The sequence below is a fragment of the Callorhinus ursinus genome, unplaced genomic scaffold (genome assembly GCF_003265705.2).
Source record: "Callorhinus ursinus isolate GAN/ISIS: 27379988/994484 unplaced genomic scaffold, GSC_fseal_2.0 scaffold47, whole genome shotgun sequence".
Taxonomy (NCBI): Eukaryota; Metazoa; Chordata; class Mammalia; order Carnivora; family Otariidae; genus Callorhinus; species Callorhinus ursinus.
In genome coordinates, this window is record NW_027397109.1 from 6,988,613 (window position 1) to 7,004,539 (window position 15,927).

General features: G+C 41.0%; 1 protein-coding gene across 1 annotated transcript; it reads left to right on the forward strand.

The window, feature by feature from the left end:
* Positions 1-367: 367 nt before the first annotated feature.
* On the forward strand, positions 368-1,464 carry LOC112840048 (glyceraldehyde-3-phosphate dehydrogenase-like). Its single transcript, XM_025893247.2, has one exon. The coding sequence runs from the start codon at positions 483-485 to the stop codon at positions 1,362-1,364; it is 882 nt and encodes a 293-aa protein (XP_025749032.2). The 5' UTR covers positions 368-482; the 3' UTR covers positions 1,365-1,464.
* The last annotated feature ends 14,463 nt before the right edge of the window (positions 1,465-15,927 follow it).

Genomic DNA, 15,927 nt, shown 5'->3' on the forward strand with positions numbered 1-15,927 from the left:
CCATGTATCCTTTCTCAAGAAGCTACTGGAGGATGTGCCTCATCAAGATGAATAGGTAATATACTTATACTTCCATATGGGTCAAGTGTACTTGGGTTAGATACACCTACCCAAGACAATTAAAAACATGTCCACACAAAAACTTGCCCACGAATTTCATATCAGCATCGTTCATAATAGCCAGAAAATATAAGCAATCTGAGTACCTACCAACAGATAAGTGGATGAACAAAATGTGATATATACATACAATGAGATATTATTCAGCCATAAAAAGGAATTCAGTACTGGCTCTCTGCTCCTCCCCGTTCGACAGACAGCCGCGAATTCTGGTGCAGTGCCAGCCGCGTCCCCGAAACACGATGGTGAAGGTCGGAGTGAACGGATTTGGCCATATTGGGCGCCTGGTCACCAGGGCTGCTTTTAACTCTGGCAAAGTGGATATTGTCGCCATCAATGATCCCTTCATTGACCTCAACTACATGGTCTACATGTTCCAGTATGATTCCACCCATGGCAAATTCCACGGTACAGTCAAGGCTGAGAACGGGAAGCTTGTCATCAATGGAAAGTCCATCTCCATCTTCCAGGAGCGAGATCCCGCCAACATCAAGTGGGGTGATGCTGGTGCTGAGTATGTTGTGGAGTCCACTGGGGTCTTCACCACCATGGAGAAGGCTGGGGCCCACTTGAAGGGCGGGGCCAAGAGGGTCATCATCTCTGCTCCCTCTGCCGACGCCCCCATGTTCGTGATGGGTGTGAACCACGAGAAGTATGACAACTCCCTCAAGATTGTCAGCAATGCCTCCTGCACCACCAACTGCTTGGCTCCTCTGGCCAAGGTCATCCATGACAACTTCGGCATCGTGGAGGGACTCATGACCACCGTCCATGCCATCACTGCCACCCAGAAGACCGTGGATGGTCCCTCTGGGAAGCTGTGGCGCGACGGCCGAGGGGCTGCCCAGAACATCATCCCTGCTTCCACTGGTGCTGCCAAGGCTGTGGGCAAGGTCATCCCTGAGCTGAACGGGAAGCTCACTGGCATGGCCTTCCGTGTCCCCACCCCCAACGTGTCTGTCGTGGATCTGACCTGCCGCCTGGAGAAAGCTGCCAAATATGATGACATCAAGAAGGTGGTGAAGCAGGCGTCAGAGGGCCCCCTCAAGGGCATCCTGGGGTACACTGAGGACCAGGTCGTCTCCTGCGACTTCAACAGTGACACCCACTCCTCCACCTTCGATGCCGGGGCTGGCATTGCTCTCAACGACCACTTTGTCAAGCTCATTTCCTGGTATGACAATGAATTCGGCTACAGCAACCGGGTGGTGGACCTTATGGTCCACATGGCCTCCAAGGAGTAAGAGCCCCCTGGACCACCAGCCCCAGCGAGAGCAAGAGGAAGAGAGAGGCCCTCAGCTGCTGGGGAGTCCCTGCCCCAACTTATCCCGCAAAACACTGAGAATCTCCCGACCACCACCGTTTCCATCCCAGACCCCCTGAAGAAGGGGAGGGGCTTGGGGAGCCCTACCTTGTCATGTACCATCAATAAAGTATACTGTACCCAGCCGAAAAGAAAAAAAAAAAGGATTTCAGTACTGATACATGTTATAACATCCTGGATGAACCTCAAAGACATTATGCTAAGTGAAGGAAGCCAGATACAAAAGGCCACATATTGTATGGCTCTACTGATGTGAAATGTCAAGAATAAGCAAATGCATAGAGACAGAAAGTATATTAGTAGTTTCCAGGATGTGGGGGGAGGGAGGAATGGGTAAGTGAGTGCTAATGGAGACGAGGTTTCTTTTTGGGGTGATGAAAATATTCTGGAATTAGATAGTGGCACGATTCTGTGAACCTAATAAAACCGCTCAATTGTACAGTTCAAAGGGGTGAATTTTATGGGATATGAATTATATTTCAATTAAAATTGCATACATACTTTGAGAAAGTTGAATTCTGCAGATTCAGAAAATAAGGGCCTCAACATAAGAGACAGGCAAAAGGAATGCCAAGGGTAATATTAAAGTCCTAGGACAACACTGTGCAGCAGTGGAAGTAGCAAAGCTAGTTTAGACTGGCAGATGAGGGACTCTGAGAAAGATTCAAAAATGAAGCTAGTGTTGTATACGTTCTTTATATATTTTGGATATTAACCCCTTATCATGTATATCATTTGTAAATATCTTCTCCTATCAGAAAACAGTATAGAAGTTCCCCAAGAAATTAAAAATAGAAATATTATATGATCCAATAATCCCATTGTTGAGTATTTACCCAAAGAAAACAAAACCACTAATTCAGAAAGATATGTGTACCTCTATGTTTACTGCAGCATTATTTGCAATAGCCAAGACATGCAAGTAACCGGTGTCCATCAATAGACAAAAGTAAAAGATACACACACACACACACACACACACACACACACACAGGACAATTACACGGCCATAAAAAGGATGGGATCATGCCATTTGAGACAACATGGATGGACCTAGAAGGTATTATGCTAAGTGAAATAAATCAACCGAGAAAAACAAATACCATATGATTTCACTCACAAGTAGAATCTAACCCCCCAAAATCCAAATGAACAAATTTAAAAAAAAGCAGAATCAGGCTTATGAATACAGAGAACAAACTGATGGTTGTTGGGCAGGGGTGGGGGGCACGGACTGGGTAAAAGGGGTGGGATCAAGGCCCACATTGGGCTCCTGGCTCAGGGAGGAGCCTGCTTCTCCCTCTGCCTCTCTCCCTGCTCATGCTTTCTCTCTCTGTATCTCTGTGTCTCAAATGAATAAATAAAATCTTTCAAAAGAAAAAAAAACAGTTATGGAATTAATAAGTCATGGGAATAAAAGCACAGCATAAGCAAAGTAGGTCAATGATACTGTTATAGCATTGTGTCAGGACAGATGTAGCTACACTTGTGGCGAATGAAACAGAATGTGTAAACTTGTGGAATCGCTGTGTTGAACACCTGAAACTAATGTCAACTATACTCAACTTTCTAAAAACACTGAAAAAAAGATTAAGCTCGTGTTGATGGGTTTGAACATATTCAAAAAAATTTGGTGATAAAGTAGGGATTAATATATAGAAAACAAATGGAAACTTTTTAAAATTTGAAACTAGACAAGACAAAAAGCTGAGCAAAGTAACTAACAAAGATGTAACTTTGTATGAGTCAGCTGTGAATAACGGTTGCCTGTTCGTAATGTACACATAAATACATACACACTTGAAAACTGATATAACAATATTGTCAGGAGGGGAAGCACATGTATGTTTGTAGACAGGAAAGGGAAAGGGATTATCAGCAGACAGTATCTAAAATTGAAAACTCAAGAAACAGAAGTATAGTCAAGTTATGGATCTAAATGCCAGAAAAAAAAAAAACCCAGCTAAAATAGTTTAAAAACATTTGCTTCAAAAGAGTCTTTTCCTGCCTCATCCATCAAACTTCTAATTTTTACTTGAAAACAGACAGCTCTTCCCATTGGGCAAAAGCCATACTCTTTTCCTGTTAAAAATGCAGAGGATGGGCTGGAAGAATTAATAGTGATATACTTACTAGTGAATTGGTTCTGGCTTTCTATTATCTATCTGTCTGTCTGCCTGCCTGCCTGCCTGTTCAGACAGCCCTCCAAGAAAGCCATACTGTGCTGATCACACCATTGTTGAAAGAGGAAAAATGAAAGAGAAATTCTTGTAAACATTTTGAGTTGCTTTGCATCATTTCAAGATGATTTGTGTCCGAATTTTGAGCTTTTATAGTTCAAAGTATGAAATAAAAATCAAAAAAATAAGAGAAGAAATGGCCTAGTATTCAACAGTACCCTCTTTTTTTTTTTTTTTAAGTACAGAACCTTGGTTTTTTTGTTTTTCAAATCTTCATGCTCTTCTGTGTGGCTTTAGTCCCAGAGACTGGCTCCAATCCAGTCATGATAATTCTAGTCACTGGCATAGGAAAAGGCATGTGACCCAATTCTAACTGATGAGATATTAGAAAAGTCTCTCAGGAGGGACTGTGTGGTGGATTTCTTACTTCTTAAAATAAGACACCAGGATAAGATGACTCCCTCTGACCACCACAAGAATGTGATGCCTGGAGTCACTACGGCCCTCTGCAGTCAGCTGACCTGTGGAGGTCCGCAGACAGAGAAGGTGGAGAGAAGGTAAGGCCTTGATGGCAAGGTTGAGCCAACTCTGGAACTACCCTTCTTTGGGACTTCTTTGCAACAATCAGTCTCCTTACCTTTTAAGTTGTCTTGTATTAAGAGTTGTATTACTTCCAACAAAAAGCATCCTGAGTGATACAAACAAAGACCCATATCTAAACACACAGTGAATCTTCAGAATAGTCAGGATCAAGAGAAAGTCCTAAAAAGCTTCCAGAAGGGAAAAAGGCAGCCCTCCAAGAAATGGGAATGAGACAAACAGCAGGCTGGCAGCATTGCTGGATGCTAGAATGCTATGGAACAGAGCCTGCAAATCTTGAAAGAAAATGACTTCAGTCTAAAACTGTCCAGCCAAAGTAACCAGTAAGTGTGAGGCCTCCTGTGAATTCAAGAATTTCACATCCCATGCATTTTTTTCCTTAGGAAATAACAAAAGAGAATACTCCAACAAAATAAGGGAATGAACCAACAAATGGGAAAACTGAGACCCCAGGAAACAATAGTCCCAAACCCAGAATAGCAGTCAGGAGAAGCCCCAGGTCTGCAACTGAAAAGCAAGGCTCCACCCTGGAGGAGGAGGTCAGAGGCTCGGGAGGGAGGACCTGTGAAAGAAATGGGCTCCGTGGAGTACCACGTGCTCCTGGTACAGGAAGTTATCACAAGGGTATTCCTTATAAGATGGAAGCAGAAAGGCATCCAGGCATTCTATGAAAAGTAAAAAGAGGTAGAGTCACAATCTATATGTGAAGCATAGGACTTGGGTGGGGTTCAAGAATAAGAAGAAAATGGATTCTAAGCAATATAGAATGGTATAGGAAGCTGGGAACTAGCAGGCGTGTGTGGAATAAGATGGATGAAAACCAAACTGAACATAAAAAATACAATGCAAATATGAAACAAACCCAAATAGATCAAGATTTTGAGTAATTGACAATGTGAAATGCAGTCCAAGGGAAACTTTTTTTCAGTGACTCGAGGATACTGACAGTGGATCCACAAAGAAGGAAATATAATTCTGGCATGTGACTTGGCTCAGCAGCCAAGATAAAATTTACACAGTCAAAATCACATTAGCTTGGATTTTGCTTGTGTGCTGGTTTTCATCTTTGAGAATAAATCTATAAATAAAACTACAGATAAACTTTATCAATCTTGACGGTGTAAGAGTAGAGATGTGTTGACAGATGTTGGTAAGCAGAGTTGAGTATCAGTGGAGGTATAATGTCCCCATGTCACAGAATAAGGAATCAAGAAACACGAACTATGGTCACGCTGGAACAAGAAATAATGTAGGACAAGATATTTATATCTTTTAAATGTCTTGTTCTGATTTTAATGAGAGTGCTTACAAAGTTTCACCAGCAAATATGTTTGCTGTGGTGTGTTATTCTTACTTTAGTTCATTTTTTTATTTTTTGTTTTTGAGCAGTGTTATGTTTACAGAAAAAAATTAAGTGGAAGTACAGAATTCCCATAAACCACCCAACGCCCCCCCCCAACTAATTCCTCTATTTTTAACACCCTGTGTTAGTGTGGGACATTGGTTACAATTTTTTGTTACAATTGATGAAATACTGATTCTGTGGCTTGTTTTTTTTAGGTTGAGAAAGTTTCCTTTTATTATTAGTTTATTGAGGGTTTTGCTCAGGCTCTGTGTCAAATTTTTAAATTCAGGAAATCTACCAGGATGAATATGTATCTTCCTTTTAACATGCTAGCAAATTACCTTAATAGATTTCCAATATTGACTAATAGCAGTGAGAAAAATGGACTCATCAAGAAATAGTGTTTGGATGCTTTGGAGAAAAAAAAAACTGATTCCTTTCTCACACACCACACCCAAATGTAAATTCCAGATCAATTAAAGGCGTAAATGTAAAAATCAAAACCCTGAAAGAATCAGAGGAAAGTATAGAAGAATATTTTTATTTTTTTAAACAGATTTTATTTATTTATTTGACAGAGAGAGACACAGCGAGAGAGGGAACACAAGCAGGGGGAGTGGGAGAGGGAGAAGCAGGCTTCCCGCGGAGCAGGGAGCCCGATGCGGGGCTCGATCCCAGGACCTTGGGATCATGACCTGAGCCGAAGGCAGACGCTTAACGACTGAGCCACCCAGGCGCCCTTAGAAGAATATTTTTATAGTCTTGGGATTGGGAAGGACTTCCTAACCAAGAACCGGAACCCAGGATTCACAAAAGGAAAAGATGGAGAGATATAATTAATAAAAAAACATAAACCTTTTTACTACAAAACAAACACAAACCAAAACCTGCCCCTAACAAAAAAGAAAAAAGGTAAAGGACAGGCTGAGAAATAATATTCATTATATATAGTAGACAAAGGATTCATATCCATTATATATAAAGGGGCTGTGTGTATTGTCAAAAGAAGCAGCAACTTATTAGAAAATGAACAAAGGATATAAGCAGACAATTCACAGAAGCACTCCCAACTGTTTATAAATATGTGAAAAGATGCTCAGTATCTAAATGTAAGCAGAACACAGAGACCCATCAGAATGGGCAAGAATTAAATGGACAGGACGGCTGGAGGGCAGTGGGATTGGGAGGGATAGCAAGGGGAGACCGCCCGGGAAGACGAGGGGAGCTGAAAGGGCTTGCCTTGCTGTCCTGCCAGGTCAGCACCAGGCTGTGGGTCTGAGCCTTCCCAGCAGGCAAGGCTGGTGGGAAATGCAGGGGGCAAGGCCCAGGGCTAATCCCACCATGGCAGCTGACAGTGATCAAGTGGGGTAGATGGTGAGGGCTGCTTAGAAGAGTGAGCATCTGGTCTTCCTCCCTCTCACCCCTGCCCACACTGCCCCTTACCACCCCCATCCAAAGGCAGAGAAACCCTACACTCCTGCTGTGTCCCAGCTCTCTTGAGTCCTGACCCAGTGCCCTGCCACACACACCTCTACCAGGGCAACAGCAGATGGAGAAAACAGAGGTGGGAGAGGAACACCACCATTGCTTTCCCCCACATTTTGCCCTGCTAAAGACTTTTTAAAAAACCGGTCGCTATAAATTCATTTGAAAAAAATTAATGACAAATGGAAAATGATGGACCAATTTAATGATCTATAATCAATCATAGGAGCACAGCAAATGAAATCACTTCAATTTCATTTTATTTGAGGGCTTATTTATTCAAATTATGGATGGCTGGGCTTATTCCCAGCCCCGGAGTTAACTTTCAATCCAGCAACAAGGAGAGGAGAGTAGGTATCATCCCAGGGACAGATGACTCCAGCTGTCTTCATTCTCCTGTTATCATCTCTACTTTGGGGTGCCCCAGACTCACTTGTCCTCACTCCCAGTGCCTAGCTGGGTCTTTCACAAATCCTCCCTTGTGGGCCTGAACAAGTCCTGTTTTGTGGTAAATAAGCTCGCTTCTAACTCCTAGATCTAAACAAGCCTGAGGTCTCCCCAGGCTCTCCAGGCTGAGCTGTCTTCTTGGGTGGGACTGTTGTCTCCCCCAAATCCCACAAATTTTATAAGTTTATAAACTGTGTTTTCATTTTTGTTTAGTTTAAAATATTTTACAATTTCTCCTGAAATTTCTTCTTTGGCCCACGTGTTACTTAGCAGTGTGTTGTTTGATCTACAAGTATTTCAGGATTTTCCAGTCACTTTCTGTTATTTCTAGTTAATTTCATTGTGGTCTGAGATCAGATATTGTGTGATTTCTATTCTTCTAAATTTGCTAAGGTGTGTATTATGGCCCAGAAGGTGCAGGAAGGATCCACACATCCTGGAGCTGCATCCAAAACATTGCATCATGGTCATCTCTCTTAGAAATGCTGCACCATCCACCCTCTCTGCAGCATTACCTAAGACACCACCAGACCCACTCCAACTTTTCCTCACAGAAGGTCCTTCGGAGCTCCTAGTCCTCTAGAATATTTCTTTGCCTTGATTCTAAATGATTTCTGCATCATCCTTCACATGTTCCCATGATGGTCAGGGCTCATGTGCTATCACAGAAACCACCTTGCAGGTTTATGCAGAAAAGGAGTTATAGAAGGGATTAGGGATGCACAAAATCATGTGGGCTGGAAATGTGGCTTTGGGACTGGTTCTCCCATTGCAGAACTGGACCTTTGCTCAGGAAGCCCACCCACCTTTCAGCTCTCAGCCACAAGCCACACCAGCCACGCAGATGCCCTCTGCCTCTTATTTCCATGGCTGCAGAAAAACCAAATGGCTTCTCCACTGTACTTGCCCGCAGAGCAGAATAGAAGCAGCAGAATATCCAGGTATCCTGCACCTAATTGTGTAGTTGTTACACACTTACTGATAGTCCAGAGGTAAGTGAGTCTGGGAAATGCAGGTTTGAACTCTCTGGCCTCAAGAAGGCATCTCTAAGGAAGCTGGGATGAGAGAAGTGGCCAAACGTTATCTGCCACAGTCTCCACGGTGCTCACTCTTGCTTGCGACCCACTCCCCCCCCCAATTCCTCAACACTGTTCATTCCTTTGGATCCATAAATAATAGTGTTCTTCTGTCTTACTATCCCCCTCCCAGGAGAGACAGAGAAGGGGAGAGAGAGGAGTGTGTGTGAGAAAGAGAGAAAATGAGAGAGAGAAGGAGGGAAGGAGAACAAAGTCTTATTATAACCACCTTGAAGAAAGGGACTGATGTGCTTTCCCTGAGCAGGGCGTGAGGTCTGGTGAGTGACACAGAAGCCACGGGAACCAGATGACATTAAGTGTGCACAGGAGCAGATCAAGCTGGAGGTACTTTTAACGGAGATGCAAGGATATAAGCAGCCCCAAACTAGTGACGAAGGCTATCACAGACTATATTTAGACAATCTCGTGCCACTTCAGGTCAGGTTTTGGCCATTAAAAAACACGTATTGAATGGAGCACTGGGTGTTATACGCAAACAATGAATCATGGAACACTACATCAAAAACTAATGACGTAATGTATGGTGATTAACATAACATAATAATAAGAAATATGCCTAAAAAAAAAAGCTAGGAAAAACCTTCAGTTTCAAAGCTCATTGGACTTGGAATTACAGGTCAAGGATTGTCAGACATGGTACTTTCATGCTATCCCTGGTTTCTCATTTTGGTGTCACACATCTGTAAGGTAGGCAACTCATTCTATAGCAGAGAAAACCGGAGCCAGGGGCAGGAAAGATTGCCTTCATGTGGTCCTGGCAGGTGCACAGTAGTAAGGTTGAAAAGTGGCTGCAAGCCTTCTGACACTGTTGGAATGCCAATGTTTGTGGAGGAAGAACTAGGGGTGGAGGCCAATGTTGATGTCACGGGGAACACCTACTGGTTACCCCAGATTTAGTATTCAGAAGACGTGTGTATTATTCAGGACCCTTCCAGTTGCAAGGGACTACACCAACTCAAGGGCAGGTGGGGTACTTACTGGTTGGTGAAATGGGGACTGCCATAGAAGCATCTGGCTTCAGGCATAGCTGGACCCAGGGGATGGGCAGCTCCAGTCAAGGCTATGATTGGCCCAGTTATTCCTGCCCAGTCCGCTGGGGTGGAATTCTCTGATTGGCTGGATCCTGGTCACATGTCAACCCTGTAGCCAGAAGATGGGGTCAACCCCAACTGAGAGAAGGAAGGAGGGGTTGTCTCCTCAAGAGAGCTGGTCAGACAAAACATAATGTACCTTCAACCCTACACCATACACTAATTTAAGCCCTAAATTGGCCTGACACCCACAAAGAAAGGGAAGGACTCTTTCTGAGACTGAAAATCCTCTCATGGGGTGGAGGACTCTTCTCCAATACCCATTTCTCTCCTTCACCTGACCGTCAGGCTCAGCAAGTCTGCAGGGGCATATTAAAGTATAAAAGCCACAGAAACAAAATTGAAAATAAAATTTATGACCCTTTTTCAAACCAATATCCTAAAGCTGACCAAGACAGCCAACCAGATATAGTCCCCTAAATTGCAGGAGAAATTTAACAGTCACTTATATTAAACCGCACACATGCAGGGGGGAGTCTTGGTCATTTTCTAGCTCCCCAGGGAATGGATGAAGAATGTCTCAAAGACCTTACTTGAGATAGAGAGATAAGGTGTACTTGCCAACAATCAGCTCATCTCTTCCTTATTTCTGCTAAGCTCATTGATGCTCATCCATTACTGGGTCCTCGGGCCACCTTGGCAGGCCCATTATTGCTGCAGAAAAGTTCTGAGGAAGCCAAAGAACTTCTGTTTCTCTGGCATAGAGATGCAGGCAGTGGGGCAAATATTTGGGCCATATGTCTTGCCAAGGATGGCCCATTCTATTTTGATGTAACTGTTCTCCTTTCACTGGATGGATAAGGGGCCATGGTTAGGGCTGGCCACAAAACCTAGCAACCCCCCCCCCCACCACACTGCCCCTCATGGAGATCCTCTCCAAGATTGCAGAGGGAAGACCATGAGCAGCATAGACCCTATACCCAGAGGGCTCAGAACATCCCACGGGGCAGGGGCCAACTTTCCACTATGGCTGGCCTATTGCTTGCCCATCCAACAGCTCTTCTCCATTCTTTCTTGCTGATGAACTCCAGGTGTTTCTGGGTGGCAATTCGCCCAGCAACAAGGAATGAATCATGAGTCCCTCCACTGGTGATGGAGGGGGTAGAAGCAAGCAAGTCACCAGTTTGGCCAATGAAACATAAGGAGTCCGCTAGGAAGTTGTGGGGTCATTTTCCTCCCCAGTTAGAGAAAGGGATAAGAGAAAAGTTTCCTTTTTTGCTGATCCCTCTTCTGTGGCTTTGTACACATGGTCTCAAGCTGTACAGCTTTGAGTTGCTGCAGCCATCTTATCGAATCTCAGAAAGGCCAATTCACAAGGACTGATCCACCTTGTAGTTGCCTATCCCTGCTTCCTGTTGGATTAGGTAATAGATCTGTATTGCATGTAATGGTATTATATCCTGTTTCTTGCCGCTCAAAGCAACCAAATATTATACTCCCAGTTAGCCAGCTGGCTTGAAATAGAACCTGAATAAGATGCCAGGCTAGTGCTCATCTTACCTACTTGGAATTGCATTTTTAAACGTTTTCCACCCCCATCTGAAGCATGTACAGAATGATTGATACACACTTGCATGGGGGTCACATCTCCACTCCCATCTGGAATTGTCCGGGAGAATTGTTACTAACAGCCACTGTAACCTTGTATCTCACAGCACTACTAGATCATTTGCATTTTTCTTGCTTTTTAAAAATTACACTTTTAATTTTTAGATCATTGCAGGTTTACCTGCAGTTGTAAGAAGAATACAGAGAGATACAATATACCCTTTACCCAGTTTCTCCCAATGGTGGACAACATCTTGCAAAACTATGGTATCCTGTCACACCAGGAAATCGACATAGGTACCATCAAGACACAGAACATTTCCATCATGACAAGAATCCCTCTTGTGGACCTTTATAGCCACACTCACTTTTGTCTCACACCACTCCCACCTTAAACCCTGGTAACTGCTAATCCATTACGTGTTCTCCACTCATGGAATTTTGTCATTTCAAGAACAGTACATAAATGAACTCGTATAGCAAGAAACCTGTTGGGTCTGTTGGCTTTTCACTCAGCATAATTCCCTGGAGATTCATCCACCTTGTTTAATGTATCAGGAGTTATTCCTTTTTATTGTTGCGTAGTATTCCATGGGATAATATACCACAGTTCAACTGTTTGTTCATAGAACATCTGAATGGTTGGTGTCCAGGTGTTGGCTACCATGAATAAAGCTGCTATGAACATTCATGTACAGGTTATTTACATGAACTTTTAAGTCTTGATTTCTCCAGGATATATGCTCAGGAACACAATTGCTGTGTTGCATGGTAGTTGCATGTTTATATCTTAAGAAACTGCCAAACTCTTTTCCAGAGTCGCTGTTCCATTTCCACTAGCAATGTGAAGGAAGTGCTCCAGTTTCTCTGCATCTTTACTAACATTTGGTGTTGTCACTAGTTTTTATTTTAGCCATTCTGATGGGCGTGTAGTAATACCTCATTGTGGTTTTTATTTTGCATTTCCCTAATGGCTAGTGGTGGTGAACATCTTCTCATATGCTTCTCTGTACCTGTATATCCCCTTCAGTGAAATGTCTTTTGCCCAATTTTCTAATTTATTTTCTTACTGTTGAGTTTCAAAAGTTATCTATTACAGATACTAGTCCTTTGTCCTTTACATGGTTTGCAATGTTTCCTTCCAATCTGTAGCAGCTTGTCTTTTCCCCTTTTAACAGGGCCTCCCATAGAGAAAAATGTGATGAAGTCAGATTTACCAATTTTCTCTTTATGGATTGTGCTTTTGGTATTAAGTTTAAGATCTCTTGGCCTAGCCCCAAATCCCGAAGTTTGTCTCCTATGACTTTTTCTCTTAAAATTACATAGTTCTACATTTTACATTTAAATCCATGATTTATTTCGATTTATTTTTTGGGTAAAGTGTCCAATGTAGGCTGGGCTTCATTTTTTTTCACCCTCCAGATGCCTAGTTTCTCAAGCACCATTAACTGAAAAGTCTATCCTCCCTGCGTTGAATTCTTTTGCACCTTTGTAAAAATTCAGTGTGGCGTATTTGTGTGCGTCTATTTCTGGGTTTTCTTTTATGTCCCATTGATCTCTATGTCTCTCCCTTTACCAGTACCACAGAGTCTTGATTACTGCTGCTAAATAATAAACCTTGAAATTGGATAGACTTATTCTTCCTGATTTATTCTTCTTTCTCAAAATTGTTTCAATTCTTCCAGTTCCTTTGCCTTTCCATATAAATTTTAGAAACTATATCTGCATCTGTGTATATATCTACAAAAAAAAAAAACCTCCTGGGATTTTGGTAGGAATTTACATTTAACCAGCAGATACATTTGGAGAAAATTGGTATCTTTACGATATTGTGTTTTCCAATCCATGGACACAGTATGTCTCGCCATTTGTTTAGAGTTTCTCCAAATTCTATCACCGGTGTTTTGTAATTTTCAGCATACAAGTCCTATACATGTTTTGTTGGAATTACACATAAGTTTTTCTTTTTCTTTTTTTTAGCAATTGTAAGTGATACTTTATTTTGGATTTCAGCATCCATATGTTTATTAATAGTAGAGAGAAATACAATTGAGTTTTGTGTCTTAATGTTCTTATGTCCTTGAACAATGCATTTCTTAGTTCTAGCATTTTGGGGGGTAAATTTCTTGGGATTTCCTACATAAACAATCATATCATCTGCAAATAGGGACACTTCTAGTTCTTCCTCTCTGATTTGTATAATTTTTATTTCTTTTTATTACCTTATTGCACTAGCTAGACCTTCCCTACTATGCCGAGTGAGTGGTGAGAATGGGCATCTGTCCCTTATTCCCAAATTTAGAGGGAAAGTATTCAGTGTTTCAATTAAGTATTGAGTATAATGTTAGCTGTAAGTTTTTGTAGATGGCCATTGTCCAATAGAGACTTAAATCATGAATGTGTGTTTTGTTAAATGCTTTTCTTTTTTTTAAGATTTTATTTGTTTATTTGAGAGAGAGAATGAGATAGAGAGAGCATGAGAGGGGGGAGGGTCAGAGGGAGAAGCAGACTCCCTGCTGAGCAGGGAGCCCGATGCGGGACTCGATCCCGGGACTCCAGGATCATGACCTGAGCCAAAGGCAGCCGCTTAACCAACTGAGCCACTCAGGCGCCCGTTAAATGCTTTTCTGCATCAAGTGATATGATCATATGATTTTTCTTGCTTAACCTAAACAGGATTAGGATTGGATTATAGTGACTGATTTTTGAATATTGAACCAGGCTCGCACCCTCGGAAAAAATACTACTTGGTCATAATTTATTATCTTTTTTTTCCAAAGTATGTTATTGAATTGGGTTTTCTAACATCATGCTAAAAAAATTTGTATCTATATTAAAGGGGGATCTTTGTCTGTAGTTTTCCTTTTTTGTACTATCTTTGAGTTTGTATTAGGGTAATACTGGCTTCATAAAATGAGTTGGAATGTTTTCCCTCCTCTTCTATATTTGGAAAGATTGTGTAGAATGGGTTTTAAATATGCTTTAAATGCTTGGTGACGCCATCTGTTCCTGGTGATTTCTTTCTCGGGAATTTTTAAACAAACAAAAATCCCTGGAACTAATAACTGATTAGAGCAAGGTTGCAAGATACAAGGTAATATAAAAAAAAATTGCTTTCCTATATACTAGTAATGAACAATAAGAATTTGAATTAAAAACATAGCACCACTTACACTGGCACTATAAAATGAAATATTTAGGCATATATCTAACAAAATATGTATATGAGATATATATATATATGGAAAACTATAAAGCTTTGATGAACAAAATCAAAGAAAACCAAATAAAAGGAGAAATATTCTATGTTTATGTATAGGAAGACTTAATGTTGTTAAAATGTTGCTTCTTTCCAACTATTGTTGATGTATAGATTCAACACAATCCTAATAAAAATCCTAGTAAGATTTTTTTTTTGGATACAGACAAACTGATTCTGAAGTTTATATGGCAGATAAAAGACCTAGAATAGTCCATACAATCTTGAAGAAAAAGAAAAAAGTCGGAGGACTGACACTATCCAATTTCAGATTTACTGTGAAGATACAGTAATCAAGGCAGTACAGTTTTTGTGAAGGGAGAGACAAATGGAACCGAATAGATAACGGAGAAGTTGACACACACAAATACAGTCAACTGCTCTTTGACAAAGGGCAGCAAAGGCAATTCAATGGAGAAAAGGAAGTCTTTTCAGGAAATGATGCTACAGAAACTGGACAAACATAAAAAAAACTAATCCAGACAGACTTTACATCTTTCATAAAAATTAACTCAAAATGGATTATAGATCTAAATGTAAAACACAAAGCTATAAAACTTATAGGCTATAACATAAGAGAAAAATCTAGGTGACTTTGGGTTTGGCAATGACTTTTTAAATATACCAAAAGCACAATAAAAATATTGAGAAGATGTATTTCATTAAAATAAAATAAACTTCTGTTCTGTGAATGACACTGTTAAGAGGATGAAAAGACAAGTCATAGACTAAAATAAAATATTTGCAAACACATAACTGATAAAGGAATTTTATCTAAGTATGCAAAAAACTCTTCCAAGTCAATACTAAGAAAACAAACAACCCAATTAAAAAGTTGGCAAAAAATTCTGAACAGACACTTCACCAAAGAAGATACACTTCTGGCAAATAAGCATATGGAAAGATGCACATCATATGTCATTAATTTCAAATTAAAACTCCAATGAGTTACCACTATATATACCTATTAGAATCACCAAAATCCAAAACACTGACAATACCAAATACTGGTGAGCATGTGAAACAATGGGAACTCTCATTTATTAGTGGTGGATATACAAAATTGTACAGCCACTTTGAGAGACAGTTTGCAGTTTCTTATGAAGCTAAATATAACCTTACTATTCAATCCAGCAATTGCACTTTTTGGTATTTACCCAAATTAATTGAAAACTTATGCCCACACAAAAACCTGCACACAGATGTCTACAGCAGCTTCATTTATAATTGCCAAAACTTGGAAGCAACCATGATATCCTTCAACATGTCAGTGGGAACACAAATTGTTCTACATCCATGTAATGGAATATTATTCAGCACTAAAAAGAAATGAGCTATCAAGCCATGAAAAGACATAGAGGAATCTTAAATGCATATTACTAGTGAAAGAAGCTAATCCGAAAAGGCTCAGACTGTATAATGCCAACCAGA

Coding starts and splice junctions, on each gene's coding strand:
- LOC112840048 (XM_025893247.2), top strand. CDS start 483: ATGGTCTACATGTTCCAGTATGATTCCACCCATGGCAAATTCCACGGT.